The following is a 26,635-nucleotide window of genomic DNA, read 5'->3' as shown; positions in this document are numbered from 1 at the left end:
AGGAAGGAAGAGAGAAACGTCAATTGGTTCATTCCCATTGCCTCAACTGGGGATGGACCCCACAACCTAGGTATGTGCCCTGACCCGGAATCAAATCCTCAGCCTGTGTGTGTGTGTGTGTGTGTGTGTGTGTGTGTGTGTGTGAGTATGGGACTACACTCCAACCAACTGAGCCACACCAGGAAGGGCTGTCTAAAATCTAAAGTTTTATTGGTGTAAAATTAAATTCTTATTGCCCAAATGTCTGTTTTGATGAGTTGGCTTGTAAAGATTTTGCTAAGCTCATGATTTTTATTTATTCTTTTTTTTTTTTTTTTTTAATTTTTTTTTTAGATTTTAATTAATTTATTTTTAGAGAGAGAGGAAGGGAAGGAGAAAGAGAGGGAGAGAAACATCAATGTGTGGTTGACTCTCACCCATCCCCTACTGGGGACCTGGCCTGCAGCACAGTATGTGCCCTGACTGGGAATCGAACCGGTGACCCTTTGGTTCGCAGGCCCACACTCAGTCCACTGAGCTACACCAGCCAGGGCTATTTATTCTTTTAGAGAGAAGGGGAGAGAGGGAGAAAGAGAGAGAGAGAAACATCCACGTGAGAGAAAATCATCGATCAGTTGCCTCTCCTATGTGCCCAGGCAGAGGACCGAACCCACAAACCAAGCACGTGCCCTGACTGGGACTCAAACCTTCAACCTTTCTCTTTGCAGGATGCCTCCCAACTGAGTTCATGATTTGTAATAATGCAGTTCATAAAACAGTACAAGGTCATATGAAGAGAATTATTGTATTTTTGTTAACCTCAGCAATTACTTTATTTCTTTAGCTTAGAAAACTGGTCATAATCTGGTAATGATTGTTGCCCAAATTCTTTTTTTTTTCCTTCTTTTTTTTTTTTTTTTGATTTTTGCCCAAATTCTTTATTCTCTCTCGAGCTAAACTGAACCATGGAAAATAATTCTCACAACATGCAGTAATACTAACATATGAACTATAGTGACATGGAGCCTGGCAGCCTTTTAATTCTGCCACGTGTGTGATGGAGACTGTCCCATAACGGGGAAGTCCTCACAAATGTGAGTCGGCAATGACCTCGCAAAGCACCGTTCCCAGCACGCGTGTGGGACAGGACGCGACTCCTCCTACTGTGGCGAGCGCTCCATGTACTAGATGGGAGACTGTTCCGAGAGCGACCTTGCATGCTGGGGATCATGATGTGTCCTCAGGAGAATATGCAATGTCTCGTAAGAACTAATTATAATGCGAATCAGGGCTTCCTTGTAACACACGTTGTTAATGAAAATGATAAAACAGTACAGTGATAAGCGGGGACACGTGTGATAGCTTTCACCGAGTCTTCTTCAGAAATTAGTTGCTTCGGGCATAATAAGGTGTGGAAGAACAGGAGGCGTATGTTTGCCCTGGGGTCTGGGAGAGCTTCTTAATTTCCTAGAGTCCTTTGTCAACTCTGTGTGGAAGGGGAAGTGGGTATGACAAAGGATGACACCCACACAAAGCTGCTCCCCGATGACACGTGGAAGTGACTGCCTCTAACACCACAGGCGCACACACACTCTGAACAATAGAGATGGCCAGGCAGCCAAACTTAGAAGGAGTTGCATCGGCTTTGTGTAATAAGGAAGGATTTCTAACTTAAAAAAAAAAAGCACCCTGATCTCCTCCACACCCTGGCCCTGGCCCTGGCCCTGGCCCTGGCCCTGGCCTGGAAAGGATTTGTGTTCTGAGACTGCGCTTTGCCCAAGGCAGCACGGAGGAGCAGAAAGGCCCACTGCTGTGTCCTGGGCCCCCCGGCCTGCTGCAGGCCAGGCAAACACGAGTCGGGTGCCACTGGAGATAGCCTAGGAGGACAGGGGTGATGTCACTGAGCTGGGTCATCGTGGAGGGGTCTGGGGTTCACCCCATTCCAGCCCCAGTCAGACCCGTGTGACCGCCCAAGGGGCTGCAGAGCCCAGGAGACAGACCTGTGCGGTGCGCTGACAGAGGCCTCACAGACGGGATGAGGCTGACAGCCACACAGAGGGCGGCAGAGTTAGTGAGTTCCACTTTGCTGCAGCCAGAAAGGAAACAGGTAACACCTCTCCCCTCCTCCATATCCCCCTCTTCACAGCCTACTCTGGAGCTAGGGGAGACTTTGGTCCCCAAGGGCCAGGTCCCAGGCGTCAGCAAGGTAGAGGGTGGCTGTCACTCATATTGGCCTGCCCCAACTCTAGCCCTGTTGGCTGCTGGGGCTTCTGGACACTCTCTGTACTCTCTCTGGTTTCCAGGTTTTTATTTAGGCTGCCACCCCGCTGAGCATCTCTGCCCCTTGCTGACTAGTTAGGTCCTCTCCGCTCTGCAGGCGTTGGCTCCGTCTGCATCCCACACTGCTCCGTGACCTTCTGCCTGACCTCCTACAGCACCCAAAGCCCTTGTTCCTGCTCCTCCACACTGCTCGAGGGGCCCAGGACCCAGACCCAGGTCATTAGGAGAGGAAGCTGGGAAGTGAAACACCTCCCTCGATCCAATGCTTGTCCCCACTCTCCTCCTTCCCAGGACGCTCTGAGAACTAGATGGGCTTATGGTATGGAAAACCTTTGGCAGTAACCCTGGTTTCAGAACATGATAATAATTGCTCCAATTTCATGAGTCCCTACTTCTGAGCCAGGCCGTGTGCTAAGGACTTTTCACAGCAACCCTCCAGGGCCTGAGTTTTTATTATCTCTACTTTTCAAGGAGGAAATGGAGGCTCAGAGAAGCCAGGCAACTAATCCAAAGTTGCACAGCCATTAAGTGACAACCTGGGGACTCCCAAGTCACTACTCTCACCACAGGAGGACAGTTACCATTATTTTTTCGCCAACCTGTTTCCTTCCCCCTTTGTCGCTCCCTCCTTGCCTGTTGCCCTCTGCCTGGTGAGCTTGCATCATTACCAGGGCCCAGGGGGCCAATTAGGGGCTCTCCCCGAGGGGACTGACTGAGGCAATCGTGGCCCCAAGAGGGCGTCACTGCACTGAAGTTTTAATTAGCTGTCACTGCTCTTCCAGAAACTCTGGCCCGCCCATGGCGGCCCCAGCCCCCGGGTGGCTTTGTGGCAGGCGGCAGGACCGACACCCAAGCCGGCAGCACGGCCCAAGATGCCCCAGCACAGGAGGGGGGTACGCCCGGGCCCCTGCCCACCGCAGCTCCCTGAGTCCACGTCAGCATTCTCTCATTTAACCCATTACATGGACTGAATAAATTAAACACACTGATATTTGTAAAGTACTGAAAACAGTGCCTGGTAAAGGCTGTATGATTGTTAAATGCTCATCAAGTGGGCAGAGATGGGGAACAAGGGGCAGTGCGGCCGAGGCACAAGGCTGTTTTGAACGTGAAGGGGGCATGTCTCTTGGTCAGCTGGCAATGGGGGTGGCCCACGTGTGGGCTGTCGGCTCTGTGAAGTTTGCAGTTGCACCCGCCTGCAATGGGGGAAGCTTGAGGCCGAGCCACAGCAGGGCCTGGAGGAAGTAAATGGCGGGTGTGGAGAGGAGGCTGCGCCAGGTACTGCACCGAGCACGTTTTCTCCCCTAAATTGTATTGATTGATTGATTGATTGAGGGAGAGAGAGATTTGTTTCCCACTTATTTATACAGTCATCGGTGGACTCTTTTATGTGCCCTGACGGGCGATCTGACTCGCAGCCTTGGTTTATTGGGAGGGTGCTCTGACCAACTGAGCTACCTGGCCAGAGCTTTGTTTAAAATTTTTTTTATTTGTTTATTTTTCTTTCCTTTTTAAAATTCATTTTTGTATTTACCAAGCACTTTCTATACTGTGCATTGCCTTACAGGACAGGGATCGCCGTCCCACTCTGTAGGGGAGGCAGCCCAGGCTTAGACAGGTGACCAGCATGTCCGGGCTCACACAACCGTCGAGAAGCAAAGCAGGGTTCAGACGCAGAGCCTAAGCCCTGCGCACTGGAAACCTGACTTCTCCTGGTCTGCGCCTCCAGCCACAGGGCAGTCAGTAAGGCATCAGAGCCACAGCCCAACCCCTAACGAGGACAAAGTGCCCCTCTCTGCTAGCCTCCCAGAAGCCCGAGGGTGCTGGGTGTGGGTGTTTGTGGGAGGACCCTGGCGGCCCCTTTCCTGGGCAGGGCGTGAGACTAAGCTGAGATAACGCCAAGAAGGATCTGGGGCAGAGCCTCTCGCTCCTCCTGGGAGCACGAGGCTTCTCTCTGCCCTGACCCTGGCCTCAGCTAGCCTCACTGCACACCTCCCCCTCATCAGCAGCTGCCGTGCCAGCCCCAAGCCAGAGCTGAGCCCTCTGATGCCGAGCTCAGTAATCAGCTCTAAGTGTTGGAAACCGCAGTGGGCTGCTTCTGAGGGGACAGCGGCACCCCCCTGGCCCAGACCCCACTATCCAACCGGCCTTAGGAAGGCTGCCATGGTCTACCCCATCTACCCACGGGAGGAGGAGAGCATGCTCCAGAATTGGCGGAAGAGGCCCAGACAGAGCCAGGAGGAGCTGGATTTGCAGCTCCCCCCAAACATTTGAACTGGGGGGCTAGGGGAAGGTAACTCCTAACGGAGGCCAAAGGCCGACCGAAGCAAGATGGATACAAGACAGGAGTCAGGATTGTGGGTACAGGCTGTTCGGGCCCAAACTCCCATCCTGAGAATAGCTGTGCTGCTGGCCCAGGGCCCAGAGGCTGGGGGAGGAGGTCCCCAGAGAGAGGCCCTGGATGGGGAAAGGACAGGAGATGATGAGGGAGGCTGACCTAAGTCCAGCCTTGGGGCAGAGGAAGCAGCCTGCTGCGACACTGAGGGGAAAATGCATCGGCCTCTCCCCTTCTCAGGGGCTGCTCCTCTCCTCACAAGCCCAGCCCTGGGCTGGGAACCCCCAAGAATGGGTTTGCAGGCAGCACGAGGCAAGCAGGTGGAGTGTAGCCAGGTGTTTTTCTACCCTAGGTTGGGGGAAGGGAGGAGATAGGGAGGGAGAGGCAGTGTCAGAACAAGAAGGAAGCTCGTGTACAGGCTGGACAGGCCTTTAGGAGACCCGGCTGCCCCAGTCCAGGCCTCAGTTTTCCCACGTTGAAATGGGGGCTGGCGGCAGGCTGTTGCTGGTCTGAGTTTCGGTGCTGTGGGCCCTGAGAGGCTGAAAGGCTGAGTGTGGGGGCTGTTGGGTGGGAGCTTTGGGAAGCAGAGGCTCCTTTCAGGTGCTCATCTCACTGGGTCTGGCGAGAGTTTTCTGCCTTTCTTTTCTCTCAGTTGTGCAGAGTCCTCCTTCGCCACGAACTCCATAACCACGGCCAGACTCAGCCTCGGGCTGGACACTGGGGTCCCAGCGCTCAGACAGACCCAGGTCCTGCCTCGGGGAGGTCCCTGCACAGTCTGGTAGGGAGCCAGGTAATGTTAGCATGGAGGTGAGTTCACAACGCCGTGAGGCCTCAGAAGAAATGACTGAATGCAGTCTGGAGCTCTGGAAGACTTTCTGGAGGGAGGGGCCTCAGCTGAATCTTGAAGGCCAAAGGAAGTGAGCAAAGAAAGAGCTGGACAAGCATATTCCAAAGCTTAGAGGTGCGTCCCAGCTTTGGCGGGCTCTGGGGACTGCAGTGGCAATGGGGAGAGAAGCAGAAGCCGCAGTGGCGTATTGGCACGGAGGAGCCCTGGGAGGCTCCAAGCTGGGGGTGGGGTGACAGAGCCACATAGGGACATTGGAAAGACCTCTCTGGAGACAGGGAGGGAATGTTGCCCACTGCTTCTAGTACCAAGCCGTACCCCTCAGTGGCTGGGCTCTTGGCACAGCCAGAATGGGGACCCTCTCTTGACTCAAGGCCCAGCCCCTATTCCTCAGGCTTCTGCACAGCCCTATTCCCACACAGGCACTTATCACGCTGGGCTGTCTTCCATCTGCCTCTCTCACTGTGCTGGGGAACAGCAGCTGGGGCCCACTCACTGCCAGCATAAAGCCTGGGGGTCCTCAGTATTTGGTGGGAGGAAAGATGGGAAGGCCAGGCAACCCAAACTGGCTGTTAATTTATTAGAGAGCTCCCACTTTCCTTGTACTTAGACCACCAAATTATTGCATAGGTTTTTTGTTTTTTTTTTTCTCTGTAGCCAGTAGGCTGGCAGGCACCATCCTCCAGGGAGGCCCATCTCCCTCCCTCTGCCTTTGGGATCCCCCTCTGAGAGACTGATTTCCTCTGGAGGTGAGGTGGGGCTCCGCACTCTACTCTGCTCACCATAGCAAGGCAACAGGGTACTGTGTCCAGCCTTCCCTCCAGGAGGAAGCTCTGCTTTGCCAGTACACCTTCAGAAGTGGCTCACCTCACTCCAATCAGATTCCACGACCTTGGCCCACCCCCGGTCCTGTCCATCCCACGTGCTCTGAGCCCACACTGCTGGCCTCTGGTCCAGCTCAGCCCTCAGGCTCTGTGTGCTCCATAGGGGAGGGTTCCCGACCGCCAGCCGTACATGAGCCTTCTCCTGGAAGGGTCTGGGGGGAATCCAAGCCACTCCATTTCTCGGTTATGCGGGCCGGATGCCTCACCCCTCCTCCTTCAGAGCTACCCCTGGGTGAGGGCTTACTACAAAGAAAGCTGTGAACTCGCTGGATCCACACAAGCTCTGGGACATGTTCTAGTCATGAGAAGTCTAAACCCAGAGGTCAAGGGGCTTGCCTAAGTTCACACAACTCAGTAGGTCAAACCTCAAGTTTACGTGTTGCAAACACCTGCCGCATATGGCTGTACGAATGAATCGACATAACGTTTCCCAGGGCCATGCTCCAGGTAGGAGCCCCCTGCCTTGCCCACCCAACAACACCGAGCTGTTCCTCGGTTGGGAGGAAGTAGAGAGGGGAGAGAGGCTGTAAGAGCAGCCCGGGGGCCTTCGTGGGGGAGGCAAGGTCTGTAACGGGGTCTGAAAGCATTGGGGAGAGCAGTGCTGTGCGTCTTGGGGAAAGGCGCCGCACCTCCTTGTGTCTCTGTCTGGAGCGTGCCTGCTGGTGCCACATCTCCCTGGTCTGGGGTGGGAAGGAGCTCTTCCAGGGAAGGAAAGTTTTGTAAATAGCAGCTGTGGCCACATTGGGGAGCCGACCTCTCACCTTGCCTTCACAGGAAGCCAGGAACAGTAGTCTGTGTCTGGGGTGGGGTGGAAGAGGGATGTGTGCCCCTGGAGCCCGTGCGTGCCTGGTGTGGTGTGTGCGTGAGTGTGAAACCACCTTCCCAGACTCCTCTGAGCTACTTTTCATGGTTAACTCTGCCCAGGAAGCCCACATAAGAGCAGACTGTTACCAACCTCAATACCATTTCTCCCCTCTTACACCGCAGCCTAATAAAACGCGGGGTTCCCAGGGCAGCCACGTTGTATTGATTACTTCCGCCATCAGACAAAGGCTTGATAGCCACCTCTCTCCATAGGTTCCATGCATGACCCTTGGGGTACAGAAGAAAAGGGCAAGGTCAGGGCCTTCAGAAAGTGACAGTCAGCTGACACCGTACAGAGCTTTTTACAGTTTATAAGCAATTTCCACACTGGTTTTGTTTGACACTCACCTTTTCATTTTGCAGATTAGGAAGCTGAGGCTTCCTCGAAGTTACAAAATGGCTGCCAAGTCCCCCACCCTGTGCCCTTTGTTTTATATTCCAATGTGTTAAAGTGATGCTGCAAAGGAATGGACAAGACGCTGATTAAGTGAGCTGCTGCCTTCGTGAGAGTCCCGAATGAAGACAGGACCTAGTGGGGTGGTGAGTCTTATCAGATTTGTCCTGGCCTAGGTGGGTCTCACTCAGGCTCAGAGAGATTGGAGAGAACACCAGGCCACCTGAGCGTCCTAGACCTAAGAGTTGAAAGCACTGCCCTCCTCCCACCCCCCAAATACCAAGGCAAAGGTGGGGCGAGCAGAGGTGTGCTGGAGGAGGGGGAAGGGAGGGAAGAACAAGCAGCCTGTGACCTGAGGCTTCGCTGTGAGTACTAGCTGTCAGCACTCAGATGCACTTTCCTGATGCTGAGTGTGTGTGACCTTGGGAAAGCCCCAGCCCTCTCTGAGCCTCTGCTCCCCAGATCTGTCCAGGCTAGTCCTAAGGCCCCTCCCGCTCTCAACTAAGTGATACCCTCTCCTCTCCTCCCAGCTGACCTCCACTGCCTCTTCCTATTCCTACCTGCAGGGTCCAGCCCGTCCTCCTCAGCTCCAGCTGCTCCAACAGCTTCCTGACTCTTGGAACCTGGTGCCTCAGGCCTGCACAGACTTCTGACTCAGGCAGCCCTGACCTCTGACACCCGAGCAGGTGGCCTGGGAGGTTTTGCCCCATGAACTTGCTCTCTGACCTTTGGCATGCACCTCCCTCCTCCACTGTACACACCTGTCCCCGGTTCTTAGGCAGCCCAGGAACTGACCAGATTTCTTCAGAGAAGGCAGCGGCACCAAGGGGCTTCTCATCCCAAATCAGGCAGCCCGGAGAGTTAGGGTTGAGGACAGCCCTTTCACCCCTCCAGCCTCTCTCTTGGCAATATGCCATTCCTGGCTGGGAATGCTCGCCCCACCCCATCTCGCAGGCTCCACAGGCTCAGGCCTGTCTTATGGAGGGAGATTTGCCAAAAAAGTTCAGTTCACTTAGCACCCCCTACCTCGTACCCTCGTTCCTGGCTCACTACAGGAATGGGAAAATCACCCCTTCCTCAAAAGGGTGTTTGGGCTCTAACAAGAGCTGAGATACCTCTGTCTGGAATTCGTCTTCGCCGCCGGCTGCCCTGAGACTAAGCAGCCCTTCTCCAGCTCCCTAAAGCCACCAGTGCTGGTCAAGGGAGCCAGAGGACCTACCGTGTGCCAGGCATTTTAATACAACCTCTTCTGAAGCTTACAACAAAACCACTATGACATAGTTTCAGTTTTACTAATATTACGGACACTGGAACTCATCAAGGTCAAGGGGCATGCACAGGGCCACGTAGCTAGAAAGTGACAAGGAGGAAGCAATCTAACGAAGTGGCTGAATGGAGGCGTGTGTGGGGCGCGACCGGCACCGGTTCGTGGGCTGTGGCGGGTACAGACAGTGCACTGCGCCCACAGCCAGGTCCTCGGAGGGTTGGCCCACGCAGGCCCTCCGCATCCTGTGCCCAGGGGAGCACAGGCTCCTAGAAGCGCCGCCGGGCTCTGCCCCGACCGCGCTGGCCGCCCCGCCCCCGCCCCCGCCCCGCCCCCAGCCCTCCCCGACCCGGACCGCAGACAGCGCCCGGCGGCGGCGCGAACAGCAGCGCGGAGGCTGGCTCTAGGCTCGGAGCTCCCCGCGAGGTCCCGCGCAGGGCCCAGCGGGCCAAGGACCCACGGCTGCGGCAGCGCTGGAGGATGCGGCCGCGGCCCCGGGCGGCAGCAGCGGGCCGCCCGACGCCCTGCAGGTAGCAGCTCGGCCGCTCGGCCGGCCTGGAAACTTGGGCCGAGTTTGCGGGAGGCGCGTGGGGAATGGGTGGGCGGCGCTGCCCTAGGGCGCCCCTGCCGGCGGGTTGGAGCAGCGGAGGGCGCCGCTCCCGAGCCAGGGCGGTGCGGCGCCTGCTGCAGCCAGCCCCGGGCCGCAGGGCTGCAGGTCCCGGGCCCCGCCGTTGCCCCGGCTCTCCCCGGACTTCGAGGCTCCCAGGGCCGGTAGTGCTCTGGGGCTCCGGCGGGGCCCCGGCGCGGGGCTGGAGACAAGGAGCGCGGGGCCGAGCCCTCGGGCCTCCCGCGGGCCCCGGCGCTCGCGGACCGTCCGGGCGGAGCTCAGGGAAGGTTTGGGGCGGGGGCGGCCGGGGTCCTGGGCCGGGGGCGCAGCGGGCGCTCTGGCGCCGCGGGACCACGGACGCGCCCTGCTGGGACTGGACGGCCCTGCGGTTTCCTTGCTACGGCTTGACTCACCCTCTGGCCGCAGCCCAGGCTGGCGCGATCGTCCCGAGGCGGTGGCTGCCTGGATTTTGTGGCCGGGCCGCCCCTGCTCCGGATCTCCCGCCAGTCTTTGGGTGTCTGTCGGTGGGGCTCGGTGCGCGGGCCTCCGTGCGTGCACGCGTGTGCCGGGGCCCGAGCGAGGGGAGAACGCAGTTCTGGAGGGGAGTGTGTGCAGATGTGGGCCATGCACGTACTTGCAGGCACGGGTTTGCCTGCGTGGCGGCCGCCTGTATCAGCCTGCTGGGGTGCACGTGCGCCCCAGTGCCACAGGGCAGGGCATGGGGGACACCCGGAAGCACCCTGAGCCAGGCAGCTGAGGGCCCCAGGTACCAGAGTTATGGGCAGGGCAGACAGAGGAAAGCGGGTGAAGGCCAATCCCGCGACCCTTGTCCCTCCACTGTAGCCTAGGCTGCCCAGGTTCGGTGCTAGGGATAGCAGTGTCCCAGAACCTCAGCCAGGGGCAGTGTGAGGACACGGGAAGGGAGCCCAATTTCAGTCTTTTGAGAGCCCAGATGCTGGCCACAGCTGGGCAGGATCACTCTTCTTCCTGGTCGTTCCCGACATCGGTTCAGCCATCCAGAGACCGCCCACCCCCACCCCCCAGAGCGGGAAGAGGGAATTGGGCCACGGATCTGTTTGTCTCCCAGCTTAGGGCCTGGATGGCACAGTGCTGGTTGGCTCTTCCGGACGCTGCCCTGGGCCTTGGCTGAGGTTCATCCTCCTAGCCCAGTTCCAGCCTCAGCCAGCGACATCGCGGTGGCCCAAGGAGTGATGAGACCCTGCTCTCTGGAGTCCCATCTTTCTCAAAGCACTTGTTTGCCCACTCAGTACGTGTGTGTCAGGAAAGGAGGCCCCCAACTTGAGTGGAGAGGGGCCTCACTTCAGGGAGCGGGCCTCCTTCTCCTGCGGATGGGAAGGTCGCCTCCGCACACTTCAGGTCCTCTGATTGATGGCTCTCTGGGGACTCCTCTCTCCTAAAGGCCCCTGAGGGTCCCAGGGGCGGCCTCACCTCTCCAGTCTGGGTCCCTTAGGGTGTCTCAGGAAGTCTCTAGGGCAAAGGCACACAGTGGGCAGAGCCCAGGAGAGAAGGACTCCTGGGACTGGGGAGTGGGTGTGAAGGAGCCCCAGGGAACATTTGAGGGAGATGAGACTGAACCAGCACTTATTTACTCCAGAGCTCCTGAGGGCAGGGGGTGGGGCTCAGCACCCCACAACCATACAGCCTCTTTTGTTTTAGGGGGGGACAGAGAGAGAAACAACAATTTGTTGTTCCGTGTATCTATGCATTTATTGCTTGATTCTTGTATGTTCCCTGATCGGGAATCAAACCCACAACCTTGGCGTATCGGGACGATGCTCTGACCCACTGAGCTACCTGGCCAGGGCCATACAACCCTTTTTTGTGAAGTTCCGTTCTCCTGGGACGCAGTCCCTAGCATAGGGCACTGCTGTCGATACTGTGGTGCTGACTCCCCCTCCTGTCTTCTCTGGAACATCCCTTCTCCAGGCTGGTCTGAGGTCTAGTTTCCTGCTAGGACCTGAGCCAACTTTCTGAGAGTTCCACCTGGCTTCCTTGGGATAGGAGTGGGCGCTGGCCCCCATACTACCTTTGGCTTTCCCTGTCCCCAAAATATGCTGATTGAACACTGAGCCTGTGACTGTCATTGGCTACCAGCCGGAAGGGAGGACAGGGCTGTTTGCGGCTTCTTGGTAATAGAAACCTGTAGCACCTGGCTCACGGCCTAATCACAGCGAGACTGAGCTGATTTATTTTTTTCTAAGCCACCTGAGGGTTTCGGGGAACAGGGTGCTGGGGGAGGTAGAGGGAGGTCAATGTGGCCTTAGCAGACTGACCTCGTGACCCCTCATAGGTCATCGAGTGCCTGCCGCCTTGAAGAAACCTACGCTTGACCTCAGTGGGCCTGGGTTCCAGTCTTTGCTCGGCTTTGCTTCTGGGCCTGTCTTTCGCTGGCACTCAGTTTTAACACCAGTCCAATGGGGGAGTTGCAAACTAGCACTCTCCAGGCCCTGGAGGCTCCCTGCCTGGACATTCACATCCTCCCACCTCCCCACCTGCTTTTCTTGGTGCTCCCAGCCAACTGCAGCTTAAGGACTGGGATGGACACAGGCTCTCCTCCCCTAAGTTTTGGGACTTCCCTGCTGGTACCACAGCACCACCTGCAGGGCGGCTGTGGTTCTTTTGTTGGGGGTGGGGCGGGGGTGGGAGGGAGTGTGGCTTATGCAAAGCGATGCACCTGGCTACCTCTCCTGGGGGGGTCACCTCTCCGGGGGGGACGGCCCTTCGGAAATACGCCCAGTATCTGTTTTGCTCTGGGCCTAGGGACCTGGGTTCCAGGCCTGGCTCTGCCATTTTTAAATAAGCCCAGCAGGTCAGATCCTGTGTGGAATGTCAGCGGCTCCAGCCTAAAGGTGATCTGCCATCTTCCCATCTGGGTGAACCCGGGCCTTCGACTCCCACCCCACCCCCCCGCCCCGGCCCCCACGCCTCCCCCAGGTCAGCTCTGGAATATGCGCACAGAGCTCTGGGCTAGTCACAGGGTTTTCACTGGTTCTGTCTCCAGGGCGAGTCCCCCTCAATGTTATCTGTCTCTGAACTTGCTCTGGCACCAGATGCCTTTGGTCACCCACACATTCTCCCTGCTTAGGGGGTATAACCACATAGCCTGGGGGTGGAAGGTGTGGGGACCCGTTTTGCTGCCATCCAGGACTGTGTTTCGTCCGAACAGAAGTTCCCTGTTAAATTCATTAACTGACGAGCTAGACTTGTCTGCCTCGTTCTTTGGTCTCGGCTCCTCTGGTGAATCGAGGCTGCTTTGCGTATATAGCCCTCTTCCAAAACAGATCTAAAGAGTGTCACAGGCCCCGACCGCTGTGGCTCAGTGAGTTGGGTGTTGTCTTGCAAACCAAAAGGTCACTGGTTCGATTCCCAGTCAGGGCACATGCGTAGGTTGTGGGCTCCGTCCCCAGTCAAGGTGCTTGCAAGGAGGCAAACAGCAATGTTTTGCTCCCTCCCTTTCTCCATCCCTTCCTCTATAAAATAAAAATTAAAAAAAATAATAAAATAAAATCTTTAAAAAAATAAATAGAATGTCACAGGAAACCTGCATTTGTAGACAACGCCCCGTTCCACATCTTGGCTCCAGTGGGCATCTTGCGTTCACTCTGGGACCTTGGACTAGAGCTTGTCATGGGAGGTCAGGGCCTGCCTCTCACACCATCTTTTCATTGGTTACTTGGGGTTGAATGGGTCTTATATGTATGGGGCAGGGGGAGTAGCCAACAAAGTGACCCTCAGGCTGAAGTGGCCTCAAAGTCTGAAAGCCCAAGGAGGTTGTCTTGGGGGCCACATGAAGGAAAGTGGAACAGAGGGGCTCCTGGGGTGGAGGTGGGGGAGTGTGTATAGGGCTGCTGCACAATTCATTAACAAAAGGTTCTGCCGCTTAAGATATAAAGTTGGGAACCTCTGCATTATGTCATGCATTCATTCCTTTATTCATAGAATCTTTACTGAGTATCTTCTAAGTGCCAAGTTCTCAGGTGTAGGGTGAGCCAGCGAGAGCAGCCGCCCATTGCTTACCTGTAGCCTGGTCTTCTGATGGCCCGTGTCTGTCTCCCTCTCTGTGCCAGGTCAGCAGTCGAGTAGCTGGGGCCCTGGAGGCCTTGAAGCCTTTTCACAGTGATGGCAGAGAAGCGGCCACAGGGCACCCTGGGGCCCATGATGTACGGCAAGCTGCCCCGACTGGAGGCTGACTCTGGACCCCGGCACAGCTTGGCCCCCTCTGCTGCTAACCAGGACCCCTGCAACTACAAGGGTGCCTACTTCTGCCCCATGGAGGGTGCTGCCAAAGCAGGGTCAGAGCGGTTGGCATCCTGGACCCGATGCCCACCTTTGTACCCCGCCAGCATCGCAGGACCCCCACTTCGGGATGACAGCCTGTTGGCCAGCTGTCTGCTCTATCGCCCACCAGCAGGGAGCTCTGAGAAGGTGCAGGAGTCTGGCCCCGGTGAGCCCCTGCCCTTCGGTCCCCAGGCTCATTCCTACGCGTGCCCCCCGCTGGCGGCACCCAAACCCATCTATCGCAGCCCTCTGTGTTACGGGCTCTCGGCTTGCCTGGGGGAAGGGGCAGCAAAGAGGTCATTGGATGTTGATTGGACACTGATGACCGGGCCCCTGTTACCCCCAGCCGACCCACCTTGTTCTCTGGCCCTGGCTCCTGGCAAGGGTCAGTCCCTGGATGGCACCTTCTTGCGTGGAGTGTCAGTTGGGGGATCTGGCAAAGACCCCTCAGGGAGCTTCTCCCCGTGCCAGGCATTCCTGGACAAGTATCAGACCATCCACAGCACGGGCTTCCTGGCCTCCAAGTATGCAAGTTCTTATTCTGGGGACCCCAAGCAGTCATTGTCTGAGGGACCCCCCAGTCCTTGGACCCAGCTGGCCCAACCCTTGGGGCCAGCCTACCAGGATACAGTGCCACCCAACTACCCACTCCCCCCGCCACCGCAGGCTCTGTCCTGCCCTCCAGCCTGCCACCACCCAGAGAAGCAGAGCAGCTACAGCTCAGCGCCCCCGCTGCAGCCTCTGGGAGCCCACAAGGGAGCTGGGTACCTGGCTGGTGGGCTGAATAGCCCCTACCTGAGGCATCAGACAGCCCAGGTACCCTGCATGCCCCCAGCGGGGCTGGACACTTATTCCTACCCCTCTGTCCCCCTCCCTACACCCTCACCAGGCCTCAAGGTGGAGCCACCTCTTGCTCCACGGTGCCCACTTGACTTTGCCCCCCAGTCGCTGGGCTTCCCTTATGCACGGGATGACCTTGTTCTCTATGGAGCATCCCCAGGGCTCAGGGGGACACCACCTTCCCAGAACAGTGTTCAGGCTGTGCCACAGCCAAGTGCCGTCCAGCAAGCGTGCCAGCCTGTGCGTGCCTGCCAGCCGTGCCCAGAGCCTGTGACTGAAGTGCGGGAAGCTCAGGAGACTGTGTGGCTGCCGAGCTGCAGGAAAGAACAGCCCCAGACCCAGCTCAAAGAGCACCCCGGGGCACCCATTGTCATCGGAGATAGTCCAGTTCCCCGCACCCCGCCTGCACTCCCCTCCTGTGCCCAGGAGCGCCGGTCTCTTCTGGAGCGCCAGAGCACGCTGTCCCCTGGCTCTCCACCCATGCCCATTATTGACAATGTCTTCAGCCTGGCCCCCTACCGCGACTACCTAGAAGTGCAGATGCCCGAGGCCTCACCTGAGCCCGACCCAGCCCCCAAGGACAGCTGTGACCGAGACTGCAGGGAGACTGTGCCTGCCCAGGAGGCCCCTTTGAGGGTGCATTGCTCACTTAGGGAGGAGGTGGCACTGGACTTGAGTGTGAAGAAACCTGTGGCAGAGGCCCCTCCTATCAAGGCCCCCAGTCCTGCGGTGCCCTCCAAGCTCCCTGTAGCCGTGGGCGTGCCGGGTGTGGGGAGCCCAGTCTCAGAGCCGCCTGGGGTGCCAGGGACCACAGAGGCCACCCCAAAGACCAACTTCCACAGCTCTGTGGCCTTCATGTTTCGGAAATTCAAGATCCTCCGGCCGGCACCCTTGTCTGCAGCCATGGCCCCATCTGTGCCCACCTCGGTCCCTGCCTCTGACCAGCCTGCACCCACCTCTCCGCCCATGCCCATGGGACTGCAGATTCTTGCCCAGCCCTTGCCTGTGGCCTGCTTTGACCTGGCACTGCCCAGTCCTCCAGCTGCATCTGTGGCCGCTCCAGCTGTATCTGTGGCCGCCCCAGCCCCTACTGTGGCTCCATCACCTGCTCTAGCCCAGGCTCCAGCTGCAGCTTCTGCCCCTGTCACGGCGGACTCCCCAGAGCGATACTTTTCAGGGCTGCATGAGTCCCTGTGTGATGCCATCTCGGGCTCAGTGGCCCGCTCCCCACCCGAGAAGCTGCGTGAATGGCTGGAGACGGCTGGGCCCTGGGGCCAGGCAGCGTGGCAGGACGGCCGGGCTGTGCAGGGGCTGCTGGGCGAGCTGCTGTCCCAGCTGCAGCGCTTTCTGTGCACGCAGCAGTGCCCCTTCCCCCACGTCGTGCGGGCTGGCGCCATCTTTGTGCCCATCCACCTGGTGAAGGAGCGGCTCTTCCCGAGGCTGCCACCTGCTTCCGTGGACCACGTGCTGCAGGAGCACCGGGTGGAGCTGCGACCCACCACGCTGTCAGAGGAGCGGGCGTTGCGGGAGCGGGCCCTGCGTGGCTGCACCTCGCGCATGCTGAAGTTGCTGGCGCTACGCCAGCTGCCTGACATATACCCCGACCTGCTGGGCCTGCAGTGGCGGGACTGTGTGCGTCGCCAGCTGGGTGAGCATGGGGCAACCCCAGTCGCCACCGAAAGCTGTGTGAGCGAGTGACAGGTGTGTGGGCTGTATGAGTGCTCACAGCCAGGGGCTGAGGGGTTCCTGGGCCTCTGGAAAGGTCAGGGAGGCCCTAGAACCAGGGAGGGGTGAGGGAGGTCATGGGGGTGGCTAGCCTTCCAGGGTGGACTCTGGACTCCCATCCTTCTTCACCTCCAGGGTCAATGACAGCCTTTATAGCCTCTTCTGTAAGCTGCTGAACGTGCCGACTGCTCCGTCCGCACGGAACTGCCTTCTTGGCCATCCTGGCACTGCATCTTCCTGGACCCCCCCTCCCTCCTGCTGTTCCTTCTGTCTTTGCTGCAGGCTTCTCTGGACTCGGGCTCTGCCCAGGCCCCCGTTCATTATCTGAGGTTATTTCCCCCTGTCTGTCTCTCCCAGCCTCCCCACTTCTGAGCTCCAGCTCCACATTCCCGACTGCGTGTTGGACCTCTGCACCTGGTGTCTCTCTGAGCTTTAATCCTCCCAGGCCACACTCCTGAGCGCTTCCCTAAACTCATTTCCCACCCAGTGCCTCCTTCCTGAAGCCCAGCAGGGGTCCCCCCTTCCACATTATTGCCTTCTGGGTGCACAGTTTTCAGGCTTCCCAGGTATTTGCATTCATGAAGTGCCCCAGTAAGTCAGGGTCTTGTTTTGCAGTTTGCTTTTCCCAACCCACTTGTGCACCTCACTCCCCCACATGCTCTGTGCCTTTAAGAGCACCCCCTGATCAGCTCAGGTGGCTGGACCTCACCCTGAGGGGGGCTTGTGTTCTCTCGTGGTGGGCACCATCTCACTTCTTCCTCCAGGACTTTGGTGATGGTGCCCAGTGCTGTGTGTTGCCACCTCTTCTACCTCAGGAGATCTCAGGTCAAGGCCTGCTCTGTCTTTCTCTCCTTGCTCCCTTGCCTCCTCACCACCCACATCTGTCCAGCTGTAGAAGTGTTCCCCGCCCCCTTCCCATCCTGGCAGCCTTGCCCTGGGCCCTCACCTGGTCCAAGCTCCAGGTCGGGTAGAGAAGGGGTGGACGAAATGAGGGGCAGGTGTGGGGCCTGCCATTTAGGTGACGAGCGCTGCTGACCCCTGAGCACTTAACAAGTTGGGGCATTTGACCTAATGGGGCACACATGGCGTTGGTGGGAGCGTTGTATCCCGCGAGAGAGACAACGGCGTGTTGTACGTTGTGCAGAGGCTGCACAGGCCTACCTTCTCCCTGTGCGGTTGGGCTCTCTGGGGCGCAGACAAATAGGTCCATCTCTCCTGGGCTGCCTGCTGGACAGTGGGGCCCATGGCACTTCACAGCCCCCTTCTGTTCTGACTGGGGCTGCGAGAGTTCAGGGCCCCGCTTCCTGCTGCCAGCTACCTTTTCGCGCCCCTGTCCCCACCCCTTTCTTGAGCTTTGGGTGCTCCGCACGGCTTTGTGGTGCTGCCCTTCCGTGGTGTCCTTAAGACAGCGCTTCCGGGGCAACTTCTCTTCCAAGTAGCCGTGCTTGTGGCCAAGAGCGCCCTCCCATGCCCACTGATGCTCCTTCCACCCTCCACCCCCTTCCCTCCAGGCTCTGCTTTCCGGCGTCCCTGTGGGGCTCAGGCTCCTGCCCTGGCGGCAGTGTGGCAGAAAATGATGGCACTCTGCGAACCGTGGACCTCTCTCTGTCAGGTCCTGTTCCTCTTGTCCTTGCACCAAACAGCTTCTCCTGCGTCGTGCCCTCCTCAGGGAGAGCTCGAGCATTACCTGGGGGGAAGCATGCTCTCTCGGCTTAATGGTTTGGCAAGCCAGTGTATGCAGGGAACGTGGTCATGGTTTCTGTGGCCCTGCTGTGGCCATCCTGGCCTGGAACAGAGTGGGACCCCTGGCCTAGATAGCTTTGGAGGCCAGGAGACAGGGTCTGGGGGTGCTGGGGTCTGTAGCATGACCGTGTGTTTATTTTCCAGGTGACTTTGACACTGAGGCTGGATGTGCGCCGTCCTCAGAACCCACCGTGGCCAGAGATGAGCCAGAGAGCCTCTCCGTGGCTCAGAAGTCAGCCATCCCCAAGGCCAGGAAGCTGGGGAGGAAGCCACCGACTCCTGGCCCGGAGAAAGCAGAGGCAACTGCTGGGGGAGGGTCCCACGGTGCCTCGTCTGCCCCTGATGCCAGCGCCAGCCCACCCAGCCCCACACTCAGGGCCCGCTGCCGAAGACTGCTGGAAACCGCCTGGCTTAATGGCCTGGCACTGCCCACTTGGGGCCACAAGACCTCCAGAGCAGCCCTGCCCTCGCCCTGCCCAGAGGTGTTGAGCGGCCAGAGCCATCACCTGTAGCACCGGAGGCTGGCACTGTTTGGACAGCTACTGTTCAGTAATCACTCTCTCTGCCCCTCCCTTCCGCTGGCCAGCTGCCTAGCAGAGGAGGGGACGTGCCCTTGGAATTTCTCTGCTTCTCACCTGGCCCTGCTCCCCGCTCCGAGCTCCCCACTCCGTGCTCCCCTCCAGGCCAGGCTGGGAGTCCCTGGACTTTGAACTTGAGGGCCTTTATTAGAAAGGACCACTTTCCATTTCATCCTCAGAGAAGACGTGTGTGCTTTGGAGCTCCACCAACGAGGGCCCGGACCCTGGCTCCTTGCTGTGTCATTGGGCAAGTCACTTCCTCCCTTGAGCCCTTAGCTCCCCATTTGTAAAGCAACAACGTAGCCTACCTCACAGGGTTGTGTGGGGGTGACGCCTGGCACACGCCCGCCATAGTTCGCTCCCTGCTTCCTCCCCAGGACAAGGGCCCAGTTCCCAGCCAGGGTCTGGGCTATGAGGCTGAGGCAGACAGAACCTCCAGAAAGTTTTTATGTCTCGTAGGACTTGGTTATCTTGGAGTGGTACAGTGTATCCCACACTTTCTAGAGTCATTCCCCAGGAAAGCCTGGAGTTACAGCCCCAGTGTTTGGGCTTGGGTCCTAAACCCCAGCCTGTAGCTCCCTGAGGGAGTCTTCCCCCCCACCCCCAACAGGGGTACAGCCTGGGGCTGGCATCCTTGTTCTGGGCCTGCTGTTCTTACCCCTGGGAGGTCCCAGGCCTGCCCTAAACTACCAACCTCACCTAGCGCATTATCCCAAGAGCGTTGCGTGTCTGCTGGAAGCCGAGCATCTGCAGTGACTAGAAGGGACAGGCTGAGAGACAGCTCGTGCTGGGAGGTCTCTGAAGCTGTGGACTGAGGACCTTGGAGCTGCACAAGCTGGAGCCCCGTCAGCCAGGCCTGCTATGGGCTACCTCCTGGCAGAGCTAACCTGAGCCCAGAGTCCGGCAAGCCAGGCCCTTGGCCTAGTTAAGGTCTGTAGTAAGTCTGTGGTCCAGGGGGACTGCGCCTGCCCAGGAGGCCCCTTCGAGGGTACACTGCTCACTTAGGGAGGAAGTGGCACTGGACCTGAGCATGAAGAAACTGGCGGAGGCTCCTCCTGTCAAGGCCCTCAGTCCTGCGGTGCACTCCAAGCTCTGTGTAGCCGTGGGTGTGCCGGGCGTGGTGTCCCCCCACAGAGACAGTCTCAGAGGCAGGCCATTAAACAATAAAGCATATGGGTTGGTTTGGGATCTGGGGTCTGGCTGTGTGTTTGGGGGGGTTGTGAACTTTATGTCTTCACCAGGTTATTAGCCCTTCACCGAATTGCTGCAGCTGCTCCTGCTCCCAGCCCAGAAGGCTCTCCAGCAGTGTTGCCCCAGCTAGCTCTGGCCGTGTGGGCCCTTGTCACCTGCCCTCTGGGCAGCCACTTACCTGCTCAGGAAAGCCCCTTAAGACCCTTACAGGTCCTAGTGGTTGCTGATCTGTAGCCCACTCCCTGGTAAGAAGCGCTGGTCTCCAGACCCAAGTACATACGCCGCTCAGGACCAAGGATGTGTCCCCCAAGGTCTAAGTGGAACAGAACTGTTCCCCACTCCCCATTCTGGTGATTTATCCTGCAGAGGGACAGCCCCTCCCACGCTTTAGTGGGGCTCTATTCCTGCAGACGTTTGTTCTCAGGGCTTCCTGGACGTGGTTTCCCCTCCACTTGCTCCAGGGGCCAGGCCACTAGGGCTGGTCCCACGTGCCTGGCCTTGACCCTAATTGGGTTTTGCTGAGCTCAGTTACACCATTCCTCCTGTCCATAGCTACGTTGTCACTCCTATAGCCAGGGCCTGGCCTTGCACCGGACCAGGGTGTGGAGTGGCGGCACTCAGCCCCAGTAAGGGACGGGCTGGGAAATAGGTAACCCCAGTGTAGCGAGGCCCCCCAGTGACACCCTAGGGAAAGGGTGCCGTGGAAGCTCAGGAGGGGCCTGTCCTAGTCTGGGGGTGAGCCGGTGTCATGGTCCCAGAAGCGCTTCCACCTGCGGTGGGTCTAGAAGACCAGCAGGACAAGGAGGGTGGGGGCTGGCATAAAGAGCAGTGTGGGTTGAACAGCAGCACAGAGGCCTAGAGCAGTGTTTGGGGAAGGGAGGCACCCTGGTTGGCACACAGGGAACCCGGCAGGAGGGGCGAGGCCAGAGGCCGTGGTTCCAATTCCAACCTATTGCACATCAGTTCATTCAGTCCTGGAACCTGGAGAATGGGGTGTGGTCCGTGTCTGCAGAAAACTCCAGCATAGAAAGTTAGAGTTGAAGCTGCTCAGACAGGATTGTGACACGGGCAGAATTGCTCTGAGTCTCCAGGCCAAGGACAGCCTCGCCCGCCTCACTGCCAGGGCCGCACTGGCTTTGGCTGTTAACTTCTTTATTTCCTCCTTTCCTTCCTTCTCTTCCTTTTTCCTCTCCCTCCCCACTTCCCCCTTCCTTGCACACATATTGTGCCCCTGTTCCCTGGCAGGCATGCATTGAGCTAATGTTACCGTGGTTCCAGGGTGGGGTCTGAGCCTCGCCATCTGTCCACTTGTGTCCTACAGGACCGTGATGCTGCCGAGAGTCCTGCGGAGCTGGACGTGTTGGGAGGAGGTAGCTGCTCCCCATGGGACACCTCTGTCCTGGAGGCCCCAGCCTAAGGTGGCAGGGCAGGAACAGAGCTGCCCAAGAATCCTGACCGAGGGAGGCAGTGCCACCACCCCGCGCTTTCTTACCAAGGCCATTCCCTTCTTTGGTAAGAGTGCTGATGTCTAAGAGCTGAGGGCAAGGAAGGTGTGCTGGTGCTGTGTCCCCCACCCCTCACATGAGTGGGACCCTCTCAGCCTTGGTTGAATGTGCCTCTCTGGCCCCACAGGTCCCCCATAATTGTCCCAGGCTCCTGGGCAGGGCTGCTCCCAGACCGGACTTCTCAAGCAAAATCACCTGGAAAATGGTCTTCAGGGCCCAGGCATCTGGGTTTTTAATGGAACTGCCCAAGTGATTCCGAGGTGTTTAGAAATCCTATTCCGAGTGACCTGGACCATCCCTTCTAGGTTACAGGTAGGGAAACAGAAGGAAGTCTAGGAGCATGCTGACGATCACATCAAGTCAGGGGCTGTGTTAAGGCCCGAGCCAGTCCCGAGGGTTCTGGGCCAGCTGGGAGCCAGGAGAGGAAACATCTGCACCAGCTCCACCTCCATCACCTGGCCCAGGCCTGCCCTGGCCGGGCTTGTTCTCTGCCTCAGGGGGCCGTGCTAGGCAACGTGTGCGTCTCTTGCCCTGAGCTAACAAGAGGACACCTGGCACTGAGGCTCCAGCTTGAGTGAAGCCCTGCCTCCTGGCGGCCCCACTTGGCACCAGGGCCCGGTACCACAGGCCGAGGGCCTTGGCAGCCAGGAGTTAACCCCGAAAAGAGTTGAGTGAGAGGACAGCTCCAGAGGGAGGAGGAGAGCAGTGCTGTGCCTGGGGTTGACTGCCAGCACCCTCGGGAACATCCGGGTGCTTCCTGCCCTGGCTTGTTCTCCCTGAAGTGTTTCCCTCAGCCCCTCAGGGGACTGGAGCGGGGCCCAACTGACCTGATTGAGTGTGTCTTCTGGCCCCACAGTCCTCTGGAAGATGAAGTGGTGCCTCTAGCCCGGGCTGCTGCCCCTGAGGCCCAGCCGAGGAAGCTGGAGGCAGGTGGGAAGCCTGAGGAAAGCTGTGGGGGGTGCTCCAGTCTGCGGGCACTGAGTCTACCTCTGGCTGTTCTTTAGGCCTGTCCCTAGTAGCTCCTCCAGTCCCCAACCCCAGGAGGAGCCCCTGGCCCAACCCTGCCGGCTCCAGGGCAGGGTGGGCATAGCACAGCCCCTTTTAGCTCCTGCTGGGCTGGGCTAGAGCTGGCAGGCAGATGGGGAGCTCCTTGGGTACGCCACTGTCTCCACAGGGACACCAGCCCTGACATTCTAGCCACTGCCCCTCCGAGGCTCCCGCATCATTGGAGGTATCCACCCCATCTGACGTGACACCCCTGCGTTTCCCTGGTCTGCTCATTGTGCCCCCGGCGCCCCTGCCTCTGTCCTCCAGAGACCCAGCTCTCAAGCCCCAGTGTCTTCTCGGGGCAGTGAGAAGGGGGCGTGCTCCTGGAAAGGGGGTGTTGAGTCCCTGAGCTCCTTGGAAGGCCCTCAAGAGGCCCCTCTTAAGATTACCAGACCTGGCAGGGGGTCCCTTGCTTTCTCCACCAGCCATGGGATACTCACGTACAGACCCTTTTCTTCTCAGTTGGGGCAGCGGGGCCAGGGCAGGCTCCTCTCTAAGCCCTCACTGTAGCTGCTCGCTCCTCTCCTACCCGAAGCTCAGAGACTGGGGTTCAAAGCGGGGCTGTGCCCCCTCAGATCCTACAAACCTCCCTGACCCAACCCCACCCCGTCGGAGGGACTGGGCCCCTGCCAGTCTTTCGTCTGCCGAACTCGGTCCTGCCTCTCGAGTGTCCTCTAGTGAAGTCTGGACTCCCGTCCACCCCGAGTGGGCAAGAGACCCCGGCAACTGCTCCTACTCAGGGGATCTGGGTCCCTCCCAGACCAGGGCCCTGCCTGCCTTTGCATGATTCTTGGCACTTCCCCCATGTGGGAAGCCAGGGTAGACCTGTCCAACCCTTCCTACCCTTGAGCTTGCCGCCTCTAGCCCTGAGGACACACCAGGACCCAGCTTGCAGAGGCCAGGTCTACCCCACCCCTGCCCACCACTACCCAGTGTTCTCACGTCCCTCAGGTGGCAAGGGTCCCCAGCTCCTGCAGGACTGCAGTGCTTCCTCAACACTGACTCCCAGCCCATGGGTGTCGCAGTTCCCTGGAAAGGAGCCAAGTCCTTCCCAGCTGTTGCCGGCCCGGAGCCATCTTCCACACCTGTGAGGGCTGTTTCTCCTGGAGTTAGCCTACCTCTCTCCCGGCCTCATGGGCACTGCCGGCCCCACACCCCTGGGCTCCTCCTGGAGGGGAGCCCTCTCCTGGCTCGGCCGGTGCCACGCCCCGCACCACAGACTGGCTTTCCGAGAAGCCACAGCAGGTGGCCCTGTTCCCTTGTAGCCCTCAGGCCCATCTGTGATGTGCGGACCCCCACCCCAGGACCCAGCTCCCCTCCCACCATGGCTGCTGAGACGCCCCCCATCCTGACTCACCCCGGGGGTTGTAGAGACCACCCCAAGAGACCACGGACAGCTGGAAGGAGTGCCCGATATTTCTGCACCCCATTATATGGAGCTCACTTTGGCAGGAGGGAACATGGACTGAGGGAAGACTGCAGGTCCCTTTTCCCTGCCCATGGTGGGCAGGCTCTCAGCTCGGAAGTCTGACCAGAAGACAGAACTGCCCTGGTCCCGGCCTAGTTCTACCCTCAGGCAGAGCCCCTCTATGTCTGTCTTCCCAGCTGGCCCGCTGGGCCCGGAGCCCCAGTGATGTCTGGGTGGCCTGTGTCCCACCCCACTGTGTCCTCTGCCCCCGCAGGGAGTCTGGCTGTAGTCCTGGCCTGGGACTTGGTATGAACCCTGAGAAAGAGGACACCTTTGTCCCACCACAAAGAGCTCCTGGTGGCCAACTGCACTCAAATTTCAAAAACAAAAACCAAAAAAACCAACAGAGCCTGGCAGCCATTTCTACACGGGGGCCTCTCACACAAAGTGCACATTGGGGAGAGGCCTGCAGTGAAGTGCCTGCCTGCACTGTTTCTGGGATCTGAGCCACCTGTAAAGAGGAGTTCCCGGAGTCCTATTTCAACCAATAGGACCGAGGCTTTCCCCATCCAATTGGAGCTGCACAGCAGTGACCATTCTGAGTAGCTCCATTCTGACCAATCAGGAAAGTGCTTTTTGGACCAATCAAACTGTGAGGATTTGGAGTCCTCATTTGCATGAGGAGAGACTGATCAGGGACCAGGGGTAGGGACTTCTGTCTATATAAGTCAGTTCCCCTCTGACTTCGGTCAGTGCACGTTTCCTTTCCACCAAAGACTAAAGGCTGTGTTTCCCTGACTGAATTGGAACACTGAACATGCCTCGCTGGAGCAGAGCAGAGCAGACCAGCACAGGCCAGAGCAGACACGGCCCGAAGCAGGCCATCGCAGAGCAGAGCTGTGTAGCCAGACAGGGGCCTGGCCCCAGGGCTGCCTCACAGCCGTGCTGATTTCTCATCGGTGCTATATCACAGTTGATCTATTTGAATAAAGTTTCCTTCTTCACTGCACCCCAAATCGGAGACCCTCGTTGGTGTTGAATTGGTGCACAAAACCGTCAGTTGACATTGGAGACAGGTGCCATGCTAGAGGCCTCAGGCCTGACCCCGGGGCTCCCACGCTCCTGTCCACTTCCGTCTCATGCACATCACCTGCGCACAGCTCCTGACTCGTCCAGGCTGTCGGCTTCCGGCAGCTTGGCTGGAAAGTCACACCGACAGTAAGGAGAGTGACACCATCTGAGTCATCAGCCAAGTGTGGGGAGAAGCCGGTTTGCGGGTCGGTGGAAGACGGCTGGAGGCAGAATATTTGAGGGTTGCTCTCTCTACTTCCTTTCTCTTTGGTCCACGAAGAAGGCAGTTTCCCCCACATCTCCTCCTCTGCCCCCAGCACACCAGCACTGCCCTGGTCTCTCCCTCCCCAGGACACACTCACCTATCTCCCTGTGGGACACCTGTTTGCCCTGGTGTCCGCGTGATGCAATCATCTCTACAAAGAGGGTCAGCTGAGAAGCAGAGAGGTGGGCCAGGCCCTCCATGGCCTGGCTCTTAATGGCAGAATCAAGACGAGCCCTTCCCTGGGTGGCCAGTTTGATGCCAAGCTTGGAGGCCTCCCTCTTATCAGTCTCCTCAGTTCAGATGCATGCTGTCCTCCACACCCAGCTTTGTAGAAACCCACAGTTTGTGTCTAGTAAGTTGTCTTGGCCCCATGGGGCTGGGAGGGACGACTCCATCCCCTGATGGAGCCCTGCCCAGCATAGGCCCCACCAGCCTCTCAAACCCCTTCCTAGCTCAGACGCGGCCTAAGCTTTCACTGCTGCTGGTGCCCACTGACTGAGTCCTCTCCACACCTGCTCCCCCTACAGCAGGGGTTGGTCTGGGTGTAGAGCTGGGTGGAGGTACAGGGGCAGGTTCTGCCTTCAGCTCAGGCCTCTGGTACACTGGCAGTCAAGGTGTGCTGGCGCCCGCTTCTGGCACACAGACCTGGCCTTGCTGAGCCCCAGGGGTAAATAGGGTGATGCCTGCTGTCTTCTAGAACGTGCCCACCCCCACACTCTGCCTCCCCTGGGTTCTCTGGCAGTCCTGAAGATGCCCTTTGTCCTCTGTCTGCCCTGGGGCTCAGCTCAAACCTTCCCTGCCCCTAAGAGCATTTCCCTGACGGGCTGTCCCCCACCCTCACACCCCTCACTCCGGAGCTTCTGTAGGGTTGAATCTATGCTACCCACCTGGCAGGAAGTGTCCCTGGGGCTGGGTTGCAAGGGACGGCACAGGAAGGGCTAGACTAGGGTCCAGACAGTGGCAGTTTCCACAGGACAAGGCCCTCGATTGCCCAGTCTCACCATCCAGGACGGGCCAAAGCCCTGCTTCCTTTGGTCCTAATTTGACTTCCAGGACAATAGCCACATCCCCATGAGACAGCGGGAAAGACCGAGAAGCCTAGTGTGGGGTTACCCCAGGTCAGAGTCACAAAAACCAAGCAAAGCCCAGGTCTTGGCCCAGGGAAGCCTGGGGGTCCTGTTCAAGGTCCTCCCCAAACCCCATCTAGTTTTGTGCCCTGCTGGGTATCACTTGGAGCACCTGGGGCCCAAGAAACTGCCCATAACCTTGGTGACCCTGGGACCAGTGCCCTACTCGTGGTGAAGGTTAGCTCAACTGGTTGAGCAGCCCCTCTGCCTCCCACAGCCTCTGAGCTGGGAGGACGTTTTGCCCAGGGTGCAGAAGCGGAATCAGGAGGATGGGACATCCCCACATCAAGACCCCATAGACTATTTTCCCCAGGGGCAGCTCTGGCTCCAGGGCTGGGACCCCTTAATCTGGCCCCTCCCCTGTGAGTCTCCTGGTCTCAGAGCA

The 26,635-nt window shown here is 58.5% G+C and overlaps 1 protein-coding gene and 1 long non-coding RNA gene across 11 annotated transcripts; one reads left to right on the top strand and one right to left on the bottom strand.

Moving 5' to 3' along the window:
- Window positions 1-550: 550 nt before the first annotated feature.
- On the bottom strand, window positions 551-10,474 carry LOC123479416 (uncharacterized). 2 transcript variants are annotated; one of them, XR_011651421.1, is made up of 3 exons: window positions 9,865-10,474; window positions 7,535-7,643; window positions 551-7,414 (listed from the first exon to the last, which is right to left on the bottom strand). It is a non-coding gene; the product is annotated as an uncharacterized lncRNA (long non-coding RNA). The 2 variants fall into 2 exon arrangements; XR_006655033.3 differs by lacking the exon at window positions 9,865-10,474 and adding an exon at window positions 8,141-9,103.
- C7H15orf39 (chromosome 7 C15orf39 homolog) lies at window positions 9,189-24,786 on the top strand. Of its 9 annotated transcripts, none has more exons than XR_008427236.2 (7): window positions 9,190-9,374; window positions 13,540-16,238; window positions 17,827-17,927; window positions 18,203-19,566; window positions 21,149-21,339; window positions 21,460-21,644; window positions 22,507-24,782. XR_008427236.2 is itself a non-coding variant. In XM_053927589.1 (4 exons), the coding sequence occupies exons 2-4, from the start codon at window positions 13,592-13,594 to the stop codon at window positions 18,545-18,547; spliced, it is 3,093 nt and encodes a 1,030-aa protein (XP_053783564.1). In that variant the 5' UTR covers window positions 9,190-9,374; window positions 13,540-13,591; the 3' UTR covers window positions 18,548-19,824. The 9 variants fall into 9 exon arrangements, 5 of the variants coding, with proteins under 5 accessions (XP_053783565.1, XP_053783564.1, XP_053783566.1 ...); XR_008427237.1 differs by having other exon boundaries at window positions 23,645-24,780; XR_008427238.1 differs by having other exon boundaries at window positions 24,062-24,778.
- Window positions 24,787-26,635: the final 1,849 nt, after the last annotated feature.

This window comes from Desmodus rotundus, chromosome 7, assembly GCF_022682495.2.
Source record: "Desmodus rotundus isolate HL8 chromosome 7, HLdesRot8A.1, whole genome shotgun sequence".
NCBI classification, from domain to species: Eukaryota; Metazoa; Chordata; class Mammalia; order Chiroptera; family Phyllostomidae; genus Desmodus; species Desmodus rotundus.
The sequence above is the reverse complement of the archived record's forward strand: the minus strand, read 5'-3'. Positions and strand labels throughout refer to the sequence as shown.

Excerpts from the sequence above, each read along its gene's own strand:
- C7H15orf39 (XM_053927589.1), top strand. The coding sequence starts at position 13,592 with ATGGCAGAGAAGCGGCCACAGGGCACCCTGGGGCCCATGATGTACGGC. Across the intron at positions 16,239-17,826 it reads CTGTGTGCGTCGCCAGCTGG|GCTCTGCTTTCCGGCGTCCC; the intron begins GTGAGCATGGGG and ends CCTTCCCTCCAG. Across the intron at positions 17,928-18,202 it reads CGTGGACCTCTCTCTGTCAG|GTGACTTTGACACTGAGGCT; the intron begins GTCCTGTTCCTC and ends TTTATTTTCCAG.